The following is an 18,535-nucleotide window of genomic DNA, read 5'->3' on the forward strand; positions in this document are numbered from 1 at the left end:
TTTTCCCGTTAGCGTCGGTGATCGGGACAGGGTTTTAAGCTGCCGCGATCCGACCTTAATTGTAACGGTACGGTTTTCGTGACGGATGCCGTGTCCGTACCGATAAATCGGATTTAGTGCTTGTCGAAGGGTGTCTCCCAGTCAGACTTCCTCCTTGCACGTGTTCGTTCGCAGGTTGACTGGGCCCGCCAACTCTCGGCCAGAGTTGGGCGAGGATAAGCCGGCATGTGGTCGGAGTTCCGCGGTAAGGTTTTCGAGGTACCTTCCCGCGGTTACTGCGGCCCAACCCTTCCGTCTTATTCAACGCTTAATAGCCCCTGCCGGTATGTCGCAGAATTTTTTTCACGTCGCTTTAGGCGTCACTGATATCCCACTCGGATGAGTTGTTCCCGCGCGGACTAGAAGGGTATCCCTCTTCCCCCTGGTCCTGGCCTTCTTTACTACCAGGACCCCGTGCCGGAATCTTACTTTAACGCCGGGTCACGTCTAACGGGCTCACCCTCCATCAGTACGGTTAAGTGTCGCGTGTGCGAACTTCTTTACCGCCTGGAACATGACCTCGGACCTTGTCATGTACTCGGGGTCGAACGGCCAGTCCGCACCAGCCGTTCGCACGGCGGCCTCGAGTTCTTTTCTTTCGTGTTCATCTCTTTGGATATTATGGTATTTTCTTTTTTAATTTGTTCGTTTTCTATTTTGACTAATTTTAATTCGTTAAATATAGATTCGATTTTCTAATTAAACTCATCGAATTGTTGACTCATAAACTAGTGCAATTTGCACTACGTAGTTTAGTGGAAATCGGTACAAAAAAATGCACTTTTAAGGGTAACTATATAGATACACGCCTCCGTAATACTTGTGTTAGTTGTAAAATGTACACTAATTATTATTAGTTATTAAGTGTGGTTAATATGTTAGTGGATGTGGCGAGTGGCGACCATATAATATGTTCGATAGCACTCATAGTACACTAATAAATACATAAGTCACGTAAAGCACACGAAAATATTTTTTAAATACTCGACAATAACCAATCCCAATAAGCTGACAAAAAATAATTATGCTTCTAAAAATCTGATTTAAATTTTGAAAAATAATTTGAATTCGAACGCCTCTACTCTTTGTTTTGTAGTTTTGTATAGGCAATCATTTTTTTTTTTGGATTGTTTATGTAACAGGTATAGTGGACATTGAAAACCACGAGGATTTTTTAACAAACATTCATAAAAAATTTAATATTTGTGTACTTATGATTATGAAAAATTAGCAATTTAATATTAAGAAATAATAACATGACAATAATAACCCATTAACTGTGCTATCATAAAATGATAATCTGATTTATTTATGGTTTCTGGGCCGTGTGGGTCCGTCGATGACTCGTCAATGAACTACTTTCAGCAAACGACATGTCACATACATCGCACACGTATGGTTTTTCTCCTGTATGGATACGTCGATGACTCTTCAATGATCCACTTTTACTGAATGATTTATCACATACATCACAAATGTATGGTTTCTCGCCCGTGTGGGTCCGTCGATGTCTCGTCAATGAACTACTTTCAGCAAACGACTTGTCACATATATCGCACGCAAATGGTTTCTCTCCTGTGTGGGTACGTCGATGTTTCTTCAATGTGTCACTTCCACTGAATGATTTTTCGCATACATCACACGCATATGGTTTCTCTCCTGTGTGGGTACGTCGATGTTTCTTCAATGTGCCACTTTCACTGAATGATTTTTCACATACATCACACGCATATGGTTTCTCACCCGTGTGGGTCCGTTGATGTGTAGTCAATTTGCCACTTTCACTGAATGATTTATCACATACATCACAAATGTATGGTTTCTCTCCTGTGTGAGACCGTCGATGACTCGTCAATGTGCCATTTTTACTGAAAGACATTTCGCATACATCACATGCGTATGGTTTATCTCCTGTATGGGTCCGTCGATGTCTCGTCAATGAACTACTTTCAGCAAACGACTTGTCACATATATCGCACTCAAATGGTTTCTCTCCTGTGTGGGTACGTCGATGTTTCTTCAATGAGCCACTTTGACTGAAAGACATGTCGCATACATCACACGCGTATGGTTTTTCTCCTGTATGGGTCCGTCGATGACTCGTCAATGTGCCACTTTTACTGAATGATTTTTCGCATACATCACACGCATATGGTTTCTCACCTGTGTGGGTCCGTCGATGTGTTGTCAAATGGCAACTTTGACTAAACGACATGTCACATATATCGCACGCAAATGGTTTCTCTCCTGTGTGGGTACGTCGATGTTTCTTCAATGTGCCACTATCACTGAACGATTTTTCACATATATCACACGCGTATGGTTTCTCTCCTGTGTGAGTCCGTCGATGACTCGTCAATGAGCCACTTTGACTGAATGACATGTTGCATACATCGCATATGTATGGTTTCTCTCCTGTGTGGGTACGTCGGTGTGTTGTCAAATTGCAACTCTGACTGAAAGATTTATCACATATATCGCACGCAAATGGTTTCTCTCCTGTGTGGGTACGTCGATGTTTCTTCAATGTGCCACTATCACTGAACGATTTTTCACATATATCACACGCGTATGGTTTCTCTCCTGTGTGAGTCCGTCGATGACTCGTCAATGAACTACTTTCAGCAAACGACTTTTCACATATATCGCACGTAAATGGTTTCTCTCCTGTGTGGGTACGTCGATGTTTCTTCAATGTGCCACTATCACTGAACGATTTTTCACATATATCACACGCGTATGGTTTCTCTCCTGTGTGAGTCCGTCGATGACTCGTCAATGAGCCACTTTGACTGAATGACATGTTGCATACATCGCATATGTATGGTTTCTCACCTGTGTGGGTCCGTCGATGTGTTGTCAAATTGCAACTTTGACTGAACGACTTGTCGCAAACATCACACAAGTTCTTTCTTTTACCAGGAAAACCAGTTAGGTTATTCATTTTAGAGTCATTAAATCCAAATTACTAAAATATAGCTCTCATAACAATTTTTAATGGGAGCTTCTAAGCTATAGATACCTACTGTTGTTATATTACAACTTATTTGTTTTGTGCTTATAACAACACGTATAAGTTTTTTTAAATTACTTGGTTACTATATTATTCTGTTATATGTATTATGACTAATTAGAATTTATTGACTTCATCAGATATTTAAGCCAGTTGTGATTGTTTTACCGTTCAAGGTAATCAATTAGAAATTCAAAATACAATATAATGTTATAGCAGCATGGATCCAAAATCTGTATATGAAGGGGGAACTTGAATTATAACATCAATTGTAGGCAAGGGTATGGCAAGGGCGGGAAGTGTGCTATTTTAGTAACAACTAGGCGAGGACCGCATTCGCCCAAGACTGGAATTTCCTTCTCACACGGTTCAATAAAAGTAGCATGTATTTTTGTCACTTCTCTACTGTACGGAAAAATATGGTTTTCCAACGCTTCAACTGTCATTTAAATGACAATGGTACAAAGGTAATTCGCTTCCACGTAGTGTACCTCGGGCAACGTCCTAGACGGCTAAAGAATTACCACTACCGGCTGCTATATTGTTCAGTGTTTTTAGAACCTCATAGTAATCATGAGCAACAATAACACCAACATCAACACTTCTCAACCAGAAAACAGTTCTTCTGAGGACTATTTGATCGAGATCTGGCCCCCCAGCTCCGTATCGTTCAACTTAATGTGGAAGGAATCCGCAGTGACAAAAGCAGATATCTCAAAAGACTATTAAAAGAACATGAAATAGACGTAGGTTTGCTGCAGGAAACTCATGTTCCTGACAAGTTTCAAATGGCACGAAGAGCTACAATTTCTAGATACACGCTAATTTCAATTCTCTACCATAGAAGGTTCGGATCTGCCATCTACGATAGGAACGATATAGAAAACTGGAGTCACCTTTTTTCAACATCGACAGACAACGTATACATTATAGCTATAATACGAGTCAGTGAGATAACTATCCTCAACATATATAAACCACCTAATGAAATATGACCCACCCCTCCACTACCAGTCATGCCACATCAATCAATTGGGGACTTCAACAGCCACCATACCAACTGGGGTTATGAAATGAATGATAATAATGGTGAAATATTATACAATTGGATGGATAGCAAAAATATGCAACTATTATTCAATGCAAAATATAGAAAAATATTTCACTCAGGTCGATGGAACAAAGGCTACAACTCTGACCTATGCATCGTCTCAAAAATAAAAACCTAATAGCTATACCAGCCTAAAGAACCATTTTAAACAACTTTCCCAGAAACCTGCACAGGCCGATACTTATAAATGTCATTATTCAAATCCCAATTGTTAAAACCATTCAAAAACCAAGATGGAATTTTAGAAAAGCCGACTGGCATACTTTCACGAAATCTGTAGACGCAAATATCAGATGGATCAAACCAAAGAGTAATAATTACGATCGTTTTGTTGGTATTGTTAAAGAAGCAGCAAAACACTGTGTCCCCCCGAGGTTATAGACGAAATTATATATCATGTTGGAATGCTGGAAGTAATCTACTTTATAAAGAATTTCAAAAAAATGGCACAACTGAGCTTGCAGACATGCTCCTAACTTCACTGGCAAAATCACGTAGATATAGATAGATTGAGACAATAGAAAAGCTAGATTTCAAATACTCCAGTAGAGAAGCCTGGGATTTGTTCCGCAGACTTGACCCGAACCCAACAAGAGCAAAAACGGCACCGAAAATTTAACCGGATGGATTTACTAACAGAATAGTCGAAATGACCAAAGCTACGATGGGTAAAGAAACAGTAAGAAAAGTCACTATGAGCCTAAAAACTAAAAGCAATGGATAAATCTAAATGGGAAGAGAATTTTAACTCTGAAAAATACAAATAGCTCTAAAAGGTGTGGAAACTAGTAAAGCGGCCGGACTAGATGGTATTCACCCAGAATTTCTTAAAAATTGTGGTCCCAATACAAGAAAATTGTTAGCCGACTTTTTCTCCGACATACTATACTCGGTAAATTACTACAATTGTTTAAAACAACCAAGGTATTAGCAGCACTAAAACCAGATAAGACAAATGACGACGTTACAAGTTACAGACCCATATCGCTACTAAGTGCAAGCTACTCGAGAGATTAATTTTTAACTTAGATTTGAAGCTATAGATAAGGTCTTACCGCAAGAACAGGCAGGGTTTAGCCCACAACGAAATTGATGTGACCAAGTCATAGCGTTAACCACTCACATCGAAAACGGGTTACGATAAAAAACTAAAAATGGCTGTAGCTTTTGTCGACCTGTCCTCTGCTTACGAGTTACGACACAGTTTGACGAAAACGCCTATTATCTAAATTCCTCGATGTAATCCCTTGTAAAACATTACTCATACTACTCAACAACATGCTCAGTAATAGATGACTAACCGTCTACTTAGGAGAGGAAAAAAGTAAGACGAGAGTGCTAAATAACAGCCTACCACAAGGATCGATCCTGGCCCCACTACTATTTAATTTATATACAAAAGATCTGCCTCCAACATCTACCAAAAAGTTAATCTATGCGGATGATATCGCCCTGGCTAGTCAAAGTAACAGCTTCGAGGGACTAGAAGAGTCCCTAACCAATTACCTTAGTAAGTTAGACTCATATTTTAAATGGTGAAGACTAAAGCCTACGCCAACAAAAACGGAAGTAACAGTGTTTCATTTGAATAACAAAAAAGCTAGTCAAGAAATAAATATAAGCTTTGGCGATCAGGAAATACGAATTTACCATAAGGGGAACCTCTTGTCTATTTTATGTTACTAATGTATTTGTATTTATTAATGTGATTGTTTATTTTTTAATTTTATCACTGTTGACCATCTTTTATTTTTATACATGTTATATCTTTTTATAATATTTTAAATGTTTCTGGTGTTGCTCATAGACGCCATAAGAAATAATAATAATAACTGTCATCAAAAACTAAAATTGATTTTACAATGATGTGCTTATTTAGTGAATCTAGTTGGTAAATGCATGGGTCAAAAGTAATGTTGTATAAAAATGTATGCTAATATATAAAAATATAAAAACTAAAACTATTAACTAGGTTAAGAAAATAATCATATTTAACAGGTGACATTTCAAAACAAATTAAACAATATTCAATAATCTAAGTAACAACGAAGAAACATACATTCCACTGGATTAGTTTAAGATTACAATAATGTGATAAAATAAAAATTATTATAATTGTACGCATAATAATAATAATAATACACAATAACTACAATGTTACTAGGTTAATCTTAATATCAATATTACCGATGGTGATTGGTGATCAATAGTAAAATTGATATATAAAGAATATGTGAAGACAGAAATATAGTCAGTGGTGGTGATCGTATGACGCGATTACCACTAGACGCCGGTTGTCAATAAAAGTGCTTATAATATTATTTCTTCTATTATTTGTGTACACTTAAAATTAACAAAAAACTAATCGCTGACACAAAAAAAACCCAAAAAATAATACGATTGAGAACGAATTTACATGCAACGTTGCCATATCATTTATTTGGCTATTGAACGGATCATGCCTGTATGCATAAAATAAATATTCTTTAAAAAAGTCATCAATTTAAATTATAACCTTATAAAAATAAATGGATACCTAATAATATGTAATACAAATAAAAAAATACAAATATACGAATAAAAAATGTAAAATAATATTATAATGTATAACTTATAAAAATATGTAATATACAGAACGACTATTTAAACATGCTCACTTCCATTTATTCCTTTAATAGTACTTTTATTCAAATTCTGATTTCAAGTACCTTAAGACCATCATTTCAAATTCAGCAAAATTCATAATTTTGTACTACTCAAGGAATGTCCTGTGGCGATACAAACTTTAATTTTTAAATGAAAATCCCCCCTTTTTAACTGTAAATTATTTAGCGGATGATTCTCTTGAAAATGTTGAAGTATTTAAATCAAAATTCTAATAAATAGTTTCTGAGTTATTAAAATATTCATACTAAGAATAATAATCCATAAATATGGCTTTACAAAAATATAAACCATCTATATGTAATATTAGATGTAGATTGTAGGTAGTATTCGTTATACTTAAATCATTTTTACAAATTATTTATATTGATAGATCAATAGTAATTACTAACATTTATCTAACAGATTCATCAATAGATCATCTATAAGCCCCTAAATCCATTTAACAAATTGTTATAGGACATTGACATATTATTCTTAGTACTTTGACTCTATCATAGTTCTTTTCAATATTGTTTCTGCTTGAGTTTTAATTATAATTTTAATAACAACATAATATATTGCTGGATTATTTCAATATCAACAGATTATCGTGATCAAATTATCATTCTATACAATTTGGCAACGTTGGAAAAAAATAAAATATCGAGCGTTCTCAATCGTGTTATTATGCAAAAATGCCGTTTTCAATCGTATTTTATGGGTTAGAAGTGATCGGCGTATACGAAAGTATAAAATCCTCACAAGTATTCAAATGCGTCAAGGTTAAACGAAATAGAATGAGGGACAAATATGAATTTTTATTGAAAACCATTATTCGGTTTACTCGAAAACTAATAAGTGATAACTGATAACCGTAGATACTTCGTAGATGTTCATAAAATGTTTTTCATACATTACAACGGTCACGGGTTAATTACCTCCAGGTCATCACTTGTCAACAGTGTTGAGTGATATCTAGATAAATTATCTAGATTCAAATTAAGTACTTACCTTCATCTTATCTAGATGAATAAAAAAATTAATATCTAATTGGTATCTAAGATTTAAATTATGGAAATCTATATATATATATTATATATATATAATTATAAATATCTAGATAAATCTCGTTGTGTAAATAAGTGTAATGGACGTGTTTTTTCAATAATAGTTTACTCATTTAGTCATTTTACATAAAATATTATAATATTATCACAATACTATCTATATGAGTACAAAATAATAATAATATTTTCGTGCTGTTTTCTGGCAAATCGCAATAATATTGTATTCTATGCTGTTACCACAATTTTTAAATACCAATAATTTAATGTTTGATAGCAAATTAATAATAAGTAATAACAATAGCAGTAAAGCACCCTGGTCTGTCCGTTACGATCGTTTATCAATATTATCAATACAGATACCAGAATACAGGTTATTCCAAGTTTATACAAGTTATAACACCGTGAACCCGACACCCGTCCCGTCTATTGGTAATAATGTGGAAAACACTAAAAATATGTCTAAAATATTAGACATATAGTTATTTTTATAACTATAAAAATATTATATATATAGTCAATAAACACTGACTATAATAGTGGCCTATACTGCCAACAGAGTAAAAACCGTTGAGTGTGTTAAGTCATTTAAACTGTATTGAATAATTAATATTTTCAAAAAGAATAAAGTTTCATTTACTTATTTTTTTTGTACTTATTTTAATTTATAGTTTGAATATAATATTAAATGTCTATAATCAGTTCTTAAACCAGAAAACCAGAAAATATATGTAAAGTAGTAATCACCAATTAGTACCTAATTCAACGATGGTTTTGGGGTAGATGTATTTGTCATACATTGAAATTGGTACTGCATGCTCAATGCTCATTGCTCAGTATATATTTTATACTTATATTTGTTCATTAATTAATTTTGATACAAAATAAGCCTTCCTGAATTGCTTCCCTTTAAATTACTAAACCAAGAATCCAATAGCATGTGAAGCATTAAAAGAAATTAAGTATAATAATTTAAACATCTAGATAAAAAAGTTTTATCTACATATTTACATTTTTTTTCTTCATATTAATCTAGATATTAATTTAGCTAGTAATCTAATATTTATCTATATGTTATTTTTGCTATCTGAACTCAACACTGCTTGTCAACGTGCCTGATTTTGACATTTTTCAATTATTGTCGTTAAATTACTTTTGTCTCCTATCAAATAACTTGACTATTTTATACAAGGTTCCATATAACTCTTTAACAATGCCATTAATAAATCAAAGTTGAGCATAAATCAATAATATTTTTTTATAATTGTCCAGATAATTTTTAACTAAATAAAAGTGTTTGTTTTCATAGTTAACCTTTGTAAATTGCATAGAAGATTTCCCATTAGTTTTTCAACATTTAACAAACAAAAAGTTTACCTGAATGTGACACATTCATACAGTAGTTTTCTTAAGTGTCGGAAAACAAAATAAAATTGAAGGAATAATAGGAATTTTTACGTAAACCGAATTTTGATTTAATTTTTTGATGTAACTCAAAAACTAATTAAAGTTGACACTTGAAATGTTCACCAAATATTTATATTTGCATTTTCTGTATTATATTGTAAGGTTTTCAAAATATGTTAGCTCTTATTAATCTATTTATTTTCTTGAAAATTGTTTTAAACTTTTGTCGAATACGTTTTCACTTAGTAAAAAAAGCTTGATAGTAAATTTATTTCCAGAGTCCTCATATAATACTTCAGTAGCAGTTTAAAAACATCATAAATACCTACATATAGGCACGATTTTTAGAAGCACTGTTTTTTATTTTTCGACTTTTACTCCACTTTGAAAGTAGATTTAGGTGATCTAAGATCTGATATGCTCCGTTATAAAAAAAAAAAAGCTGTTGTACTGTTGAGTGGATACCTATAAAATATAACTACATTTCTTAAGGTCTTTGACCTTTTTTTGTTTTTGTGTGTGTTTGAATCGCGGCGTTACAGAGGGACACTTCACCGGTGAGGGCCGTCCTTCCCCCTGCGGTATCCGTATTGTATATTTAAACATACAACACAAGGTCTTTGAACTATAAATTGCGCTATGCAACTGTCAATCACGAGGTGTAGATTATGAAAAATAATCTTCTTCCTCCAGCTTAACAACCTCATCGTTTAAAAATAATTTATCAGTAGTAGAGTAACTTAGCAGGGTAGTAGCACCTACGATAAATCTAAAATTGAAGTTTCGAGTATATGTTTTGGTAGATAAAAATTGTTTCGTACCAACAATTTTAAAATGCTGTCGGACTCGATACTTGAAATAATTTAAGACATAACGTTTTTGGGTCATGGACCCCTCTGAAGTATAAATTATAATCAAGGACCATTCTTCCCCCCCCCTTAAATAATACTAAAAATTAATACATTATTACATTATTGTCAATATCCACTTTTGTGACAGTTATAGAAAATTCAAAATCAAGAAAAACAGAGATATGTAGTAGAGAATGGAATCAAAAATATCAACGCACACCAAATATTGATTAAATTTTTTGTTTAAAAATATTGTGATCTTTTGATCTTAAATCAAAAAATGTTAAATGAGGTCAGAATTATTAATTATATTTAAATCCACAAAAAAAGAATATTCTGAAACTTAGAAATATAAAGGACTGTTCGCGTAAACCTAAAAAAATTATAAATATACATTCAACAAACTTCACAATAAAAATGTAAGGTTTCTACTTTAACTGATGGTCTTGATTCATCAAATAATATGAGTTAAATTCAAACCGTTTTATTTTTGGGTTATTTTAAAAAACTTACAGCCACCTCGTAGACCCCCGAGTAAACATCTATGATGGTCCGGCTTGGGGAAATGTCCCGGGAATTGGGACACAATGAACATTTTTTCAAAAAGGTATACAGTATAATTTGGGACACCATTTTATTATTATTTTATTATTGAATCCGGAATTCAGATGTTTCTATTAAAATTAGAAACGTATAGGAATATTAAAAAACAGAAAATTAATTGTAATTCGAAAATTCTTTATATTATTGATGAAATTGTTAAAACATTCATTTTTCATAATTCGGTATATAATAATTATTTTATTATTTTAATATTATTATTTTACGTTAAGAAATTATTAAATTCTATAATAAATAAACAATATTTTACTTACGTACTCATATACGGATTGGGAAGGTTCAAAGGCAATATGCCACCCGACACTAAACCCCCCCCCCCCCCGCCCCCGGGATTGTGCCACTAAACCATGCAACACTGTACCAACCGTAATTTATGTTGCCCTCTCTTTGGTCCACCCTTGAATAAAAATCTTTTAGGCATTGCGAAATGATCGGCGAAATACAGTTGAACAGTGGTTTTACCTATATTATGTTCACAAATGTAAAATTAAAGTGTTTTATTTGACTGCCGCAATTGTTTGAGGTCACGTAAATTATTATAGTACGATGATAACGTTCTCGTTTTAGTTCACTACTTGTTTGAAGTTGTAGACTAAAAAATACATTTTCAGCCATGTATTCTGGATATGGTTGTGGAAAATTAAAAGCATAACTTTAAAATCGGGCACACTGGTTTTCTCAATTTAATTATAGTGTAACAAGTGTTAGTTTGTTAAAAAAAAAAAATAACTAATAGTATATACCGGCAGCGCTGTGTGACGATAACTGTTTGAACTAAGTACATCAAATGCTTATCGATTTTTGAACTGTATAGTGGGGTTAGGTCGGTGGGGTAGTCAACGCCTACGTTGACAAATTACTTTTCCATTTTTATCGTCAAAGTCGTCAAAGCGTATCAACGCGTATTGTGGTGTGGCGAAATTGGTGAGTACATTTGATTCATTTTATTTTGCAAACCGTTTATACTTTATATTATACCATTCAGAAAACTAAGAATAGATGGCCGTATTTATCGATTTGGCCACTATTTGGGCGAATACAGTGTCCCGTCGACCGTCGTCCCCACGGCCTAGGCCTGTTGTACATAAAATTGAAAACTTACGTAAAGTATATCTTTACTAGCCATCCCGGACAAATTTTCATTAGTGCAATCCTCGAAATTATTCAATAAATATTAGTGGGTGCGGTTTTCACCAATCTATCGGCCGAGTCTCGGGGGAGGTATGCATTTTTAAGTATGATTCGTCTTATAAACTATCTATATATGTTAAATCTATCTTTGTATAAATGTAAAATACATTTTTATTAACGGCTAATCTCAGAAACTACCTTACCGATTTCAATAAAAGTTTAATCAAGATTCCTTGAGAATTGGTGGTTGTTTTAAGTTTAATTTTTCTACCCCCATAGGGTAGCAATAACAAATATATTTTATTTTGGCTCACAAGAAATGAATAATTGTAATGTTAGGTACAGATGTAACGTAGTTAAAATGTAACTATAGAATAATCGACCCGTCTGTATTTCTGTGTTATTTTTTTTTTTTTTTTATTAAAGAGAAAATTATATTTTATTTAGTTATTGTTTCTTATTCAAATATTATAAAACGTATAATCTTATAATTGCAGTTAATGGACTCAAAAACTGATTTTTACCAAAGTATTAAAGATAGTTCTCAGAGTTCTCAGAAAAGTGTAGATAGTAGCTTGTACCAAATTCAACAATGTATCAAGTACTCACTATATATTCTATATTCCATCTCAGTCAAATTAAATATCAAATCGAGTTACACCATAGCCAATTTTCACGTGAACACTAAAACTGAATTAGGTACAACGAAATTATATTGCTTCGTAATCCGTATTTTGACGGTGTAAGTGACTGTTATGGATGTGTATATTGTATATAATTATTGTGTAAGAAAAATGATTTGTGCAAAGACAGCTGTCAGCCAATATTATACTAAATATATTTTATTGTATTATTATTGCTATTAAAGTTATTTATTTATTGCCTAAATCATTAAATTTGAAATATTTTGAAGACGTCATTGTGTGTATAAAATTTCATTTCTACTTGATATATTTTAAAAGTTTATAAGTAGCCACGAATACATTTTTTTAATTACAACAAAATAACTAAAATTTTTATTCTTCAATTAACTATCAAAATTTGTACAAATTTGCACTTAAAATATTTATTTAAAAAAAACCGAGTTTATATATTTTTTAGATTTTTTTGTTTGCAGTATAAAATACTTATGGGGAACCTTGATTTAAATATTCCTTAGTTGAACAATTATACATTTTGTACTACAAAATAATTTACAAATTTTCGAGATTTTGGGGAATTTTGTCAACATTTAAATTTTAAACATTAGATGCTTATAAGAAAATTGTGCAAATGTATTTTTAATATTTTAGAATTTATATTACTATTAGAACATCTTGTATAAGGAATTTCGTATTAAAATGTCAAGGTTTTCTCATGGCTATAAATCTCAATCGCTCAAACAGAGTCAAAATAATTTTTAAATATTTTCGTATATTGAAAATTGTTGAATAAACATTTAATGAAAATTTAAAGTATCTACTGTTTTTACTTATCCTGAATAAAACACTCTGCCAAAATCCGTGTAATAAAAACGCTAAGTAGGTACAAAAAGTTGGATTAGATTTTAAGTTAAACCAAAAAAACAATGTCAATTTTATCTAAAACTGATTTGTTGTAATAATTCCCGTTTTTCTGTATTTCTATTTTGAAAAATATAAGAAATTTTAAATTTTGACCTATCAAAAGTACAAGCTAGTTCCATTTTTCTACAAAAAAAATTTACCATAGTAGAAATTTACCATAGTAGAAATTTATAGCATTTTCATTGTCCTAAAAGGTGATGACTGATGACAAACACACAAAAAAATACACACACATCCATCATTGTAAAATCAATTCATCATCGCTCTACTCAGATTCCAAATCAACAGAGAAATATTTAAATCATTTTTAAAAAAATTTCAAATGTTCTATGTTACGCATTAGTAAAACAAACACATATGTATTTAAGCTAATAAATTTTAATATTTATGTAACCTAAATAAATTTATTGTTTTTACTATAGACTGTTTCAGAAACTATTACCAATCATCAATCTATAATTTAGTTTGAAAAATTTAACGTTCGAAATGGCTGAGACATTTGAAGATTTAGCTACACTGGAAAAATTTAGCAAAACATATCCACGAGCATTTTGGTCTCCTGAAATGTTTAATAAATACAATAGCGTGTACAATATTTATTTGCACATTGATTTAGATTCAATTGAAGGTCGTGGAATTTCAATTACTGCTGCTAAAGCATGTGCAATTAGGATGTACAATTCCATAATTTCTTCTGAAAAAATGAGTAATAACAAAAATGAAATAGATAAATCAGAAAATATGACGAACAATTATGCAACATCAGGAAATACATCTCATTTTGCTGAGGATACTCAGCTATCTGGTATAGTATAATAAAATTATCTATTTATTAAAGATAATCAGTGGCGTATACGAGGGGGGGGGGCATGCGGGTCAGATTCCCTCTCATTGGCTTTATCCATAATGTGTATGTAATTATGTAAAGTCGAGAAACCTGGTTGCATTTCATGAAATGAATGCAAACGTTGTTCATTTTACGAAACAGAAAATACCTGACGCGTTTTATAGATGTGAAATAGGTAGCCGGGTAGGATATAGGTATGATTATTATTGTGAATTGTGATATACATAATATTATACATTCACCGTCTGACGTTTGATTTATTATTTTAGTCTAGTTATAGACATTAAACATTTAATCAATACAATATTTATAAGCCAAGTCACTAATACTATTTATAATATTACGTTTATTCATTATTTTAGACTGTTCCAAAAACGCAGAATCAACATTGTCATCAACCGAAACTCTAGATCATATCGATTGACATTTTAAAAACGATAGATTACGCATACTGCATGATTTTGAAAAAGCATACAAGTTGCTATGCAATTGGTCTCCCATTAATAATCAATCATCCGATATAGACAGTACAAAGATTGCATTAAACATAGGTGATTATCGATTTGAAGGAAGTGGTCGTACGGAAGTTGAAGCTAAATTAGTCGCAGTAAAGAAGTTCTATTCAAGCCCTGTCGATAACTTTTTTGAAATAAGTAATCAAAATAATGAAACAGAAACTGTAGTAACATTGGGTAATACACCAACGAATGATCAAGGAAATTTATCTCATTGTGCAGATACTAAGCCATCAGGTAAAGTATAATATCATATTGTTCATTCATTTGGTTGTCCAATGTAAACTATTTTTGTATAACAAAATATATATATAAAAAATTAGAATTTTTATAATCATATTATTATGTAATATGCTTGTAAGTTGTAACCTCATCAATAATTTTAAAATTTTTACGTATTAAAATTTTGTTTTATATTATTGACAAATCAATTTAACTGCCGGTATAGAACAATGATGCATTTAAATCAAGACAAAAAAATCTTTCGTAAAAAATAATTTTATATGTTAGGATGTTTCTAAAAATGTAGGTAGGTCCGGTATTTTTCGGTCTTTGTGTATTGTAATTTAATGTGGTTAGGTCCGGTTCGGTCTCTTCCTCTAAAAAAAAAAATGGTCCGGTCCGGTTGGGTCCTTAAAAAAAGTTTTCCAGTCCGGTCCACCTTTAAATTTATATTAGGTCTATATTGTCCGGTCTATATAGTAATCTGCATTTTGAACGTCGATTTAATAATATTATTTTACATATCATTTATTTTACGTTGAAAAATAAAAATCATTATTATCATCATAATAAAATAATCGTTCGGTTTGGCTCATTTTTATTTTATCGACCCGGCCCGGTCCTAGTCTTTGTTAAAATGTATCAGTCCAGTCCTGGTGTTTGTTAAAATATATCAGTCTGGTCTGGCCTGGCTTCGTTTTTATTTTATCGGTCCGGACCAGTCCTGGTCTCTGTTAAAAATTATCAGTACGGTCTATAAGATAACGAACCATGAAGAGCTGGTACAGAGTACGTAGGTACCTACTTCAATTAATTGAAAGTAATGATATAATATCACACTTTAATTAATAAGAACCATAAACAAATGCACCCAATTAATATTGTTTTACCTATGCGTACCTACCAATGTGTCAAATTTTATATTTATAAATCAATATTATAAGTAAGTATTGAAGTATTCAGAAAAAATATTTAAATAATAAAATATTTTCCAGCCCTTATAATATAACACAATATTATATTGTTGAATTATTCATTTTGGTTTTTGATAAATTTTTAATTCATAATCTAAGTTGATACACACAATGTTTTTTTTATCCTTTTTTAGACTGCTGTGATAATCCGGCACCGATGAAAAGTAGTGAAGAACCAGGAATTTCTCCATTTCTTCAAAATTGCCCCGACGAGAATACTACAGCACAATGCACTTTTATGGAAAATTACAATCAACGAAATAGTATATGGTCTCCTTTTTCTCTTGTAGATAAAAAAACTACATCCAATAAAAGTGTTAAGGTTATTTTAAGGATTGGTAATAAGAAATTTCAAGGTCAAGGTTTTAAAAAACGTAATGCTCAATTTAATGCGGTAAAGAAGTTCAAGCATAACATTTTATATACTCATAAAGAGGGTGAAAAAACAACTTTTATAGACAATTTAAAGATGCTTGTAAATAGTTATATCAAACCGCCCGGCATTCAATAATAAATTGAACAGTAAAGACGGTTCTTAATGGTAACAAAGGTACTGTTACCATATTTTGCTAAAGTTTTCTTCCATCTCTTGTATAGTAATGTAAATAAATTAAATATTTCACATTTCATGTGATTGTATTTAACTATAAAAGTGTGATTCATCCGAAATATAATATATTCGCTAATACAAATTAGGTAGTTTTTGATTATTAATGATTGAGTTATTTATACATATATATAGTATGCAGTAATACAGTATGTTCAAAGTACATTTATGCCCTAATTTAAATTTAAATTTTTAAATTATTCCCTAATCTAAAATATAAATATAAATGCCACAGATTTTAAAATACATATGCACATAATAGGTATATACATCCATACATATTAGGTAGGTCGTAGGTACTATATTAAATTGCTATCTAAGTATTATTATACCAGGGGTGGATCCTTTTCCAGCCTTCAAAAAAAAAAACATATATTGTTTTTCATGTAACAATTTTAACATTTAGGTACCCATTAAAATAATTTAACAGAAATAGACTTTATTTATGAATATCTATAAAATATGGCGGTTTTTATCTTTGTAGTCTACAAGACTAGACCAGATTTACTGTCATGAAAATTTAATTAATTTGTAACATTTTTCTAATTTTATTCTAACTTTAAAAAAAGTTAAAGTTAGGTACCATATTTTGCTGAAGTGTTTAACGATAAATTTTCTTCCATCTCTAGTATAGTTATGTAAATAAATTAAATACTTCACATTTCATGTGATTGTATTTAACTATAAAAGTGTTGTTTATCCGAAATATAATATAGGTATTATTAAATATTTCACATTTCATGTGATTATATTTAACTATAAAAGTGTTGTTTATCCGAAATATAATATATTCGCTTATAAGTAGTAAATTAAGTACCTAAGTAGTTTTTGATTATTAATGATTAAGTTATTTATACAGTATTTACTATAGGTATAATATAGTATGCAGTAATACAGTATGTTCAATGTACATTTATACTCTAATTTAAATTTAAATTAAAGTTTCTTATCTTTGTAGTCTACAAGACTATACCAGATTTATTATCTTGAATATTTAGTTAATTAGTAACATTTTTCTAATTTTATTCTAACTTTAAAAAAAATTAACGTTTATCTAATATTTTATCATATTTTATATTGTTAAATAAGATTAGGTATATGATTTTTCTAGCACAATAAGATTTTTTTCATACATAGTTTAATTGTAGGTACTAAGTACCTATTGAATATTATATAATTAAATGTCATGTTGAATTGCACCATTTTTGACAAGTTAATAGTTAGGTACTATTGTATTTATTACTACTATTAATTATTAATGTTGGTTAGCTAATTATTATTCTCTATTTCCTGTAATACCTACTGTAGCATGGCTTCATTATTTGTAAACACATATTTTACAGACTTATGTAATCGTCTATTTAAGATAAGATATTTTGATATACCTAATTTATTTATAATATCATTAGAAATTGATAAAAATAATCCACTAGTTATAAACTATTTAATATTATCTCCCTATTTTGTATTGTTGAATTAGATCAATTTAGTTTTTTAATTTAATTAAAATCATTAATTGTACATTAGTCAAAAATAAGAATTTAGGACTTAGGTACCTATCAAAATTATTGACTAGGTATATTATTTATTTACCTTTAAGTTATTTTAATTTTCTAGCACAATACCTAGTGGTTTTTTCAGACCAAATTGTAATACATATTTCAAATATGTTATTAAATTTTTGTAGAATAAATGTAAGATTTTTGATAAGTATTAAGTAATATTAAGTTAATTATTATTATATACATTCCCTACTGGCTACTTCATGTACCTAGCATAGCTTCCTTCTTTGTACTCATTTTATTGATCAATACAATTTTCTATTTAAGAATAAAGATTTTTTGAAGACAATTGATTTATTATATTATTAGAAAAGTTGTTATTTTTAATTTAATAATTATCGTTTATTACACGAAAGTCAA

At 30.8% G+C, this 18,535-nt stretch overlaps 2 protein-coding genes across 2 annotated transcripts; one reads left to right on the plus strand and one right to left on the minus strand.

Moving 5' to 3' along the window:
- Positions 1–1,251: 1,251 nt before the first annotated feature.
- LOC100572247 (zinc finger protein 271-like) lies at positions 1,252–3,016 on the minus strand. The gene has a single exon (XM_008184994.3). The coding sequence runs from the start codon at positions 2,981–2,983 to the stop codon at positions 1,349–1,351; it is 1,635 nt and encodes a 544-aa protein (XP_008183216.1). The 5' UTR covers positions 2,984–3,016; the 3' UTR covers positions 1,252–1,348.
- An 8,245-nt stretch (positions 3,017–11,261) lies between these two features.
- On the plus strand, positions 11,262–17,329 carry LOC103309474. The gene is made up of 4 exons (XM_008184982.3): positions 11,262–11,676; positions 13,871–14,253; positions 14,658–15,047; positions 16,141–17,329. The coding sequence occupies exons 2-3, from the start codon at positions 13,935–13,937 to the stop codon at positions 14,717–14,719; spliced, it is 381 nt and encodes a 126-aa protein (XP_008183204.2). The 5' UTR covers positions 11,262–11,676; positions 13,871–13,934; the 3' UTR covers positions 14,720–15,047; positions 16,141–17,329.
- Positions 17,330–18,535: the final 1,206 nt, after the last annotated feature.

This window comes from Acyrthosiphon pisum, chromosome X (assembly GCF_005508785.2).
Source record: "Acyrthosiphon pisum isolate AL4f chromosome X, pea_aphid_22Mar2018_4r6ur, whole genome shotgun sequence".
Classification (NCBI taxonomy): Eukaryota; Metazoa; Arthropoda; class Insecta; order Hemiptera; family Aphididae; genus Acyrthosiphon; species Acyrthosiphon pisum.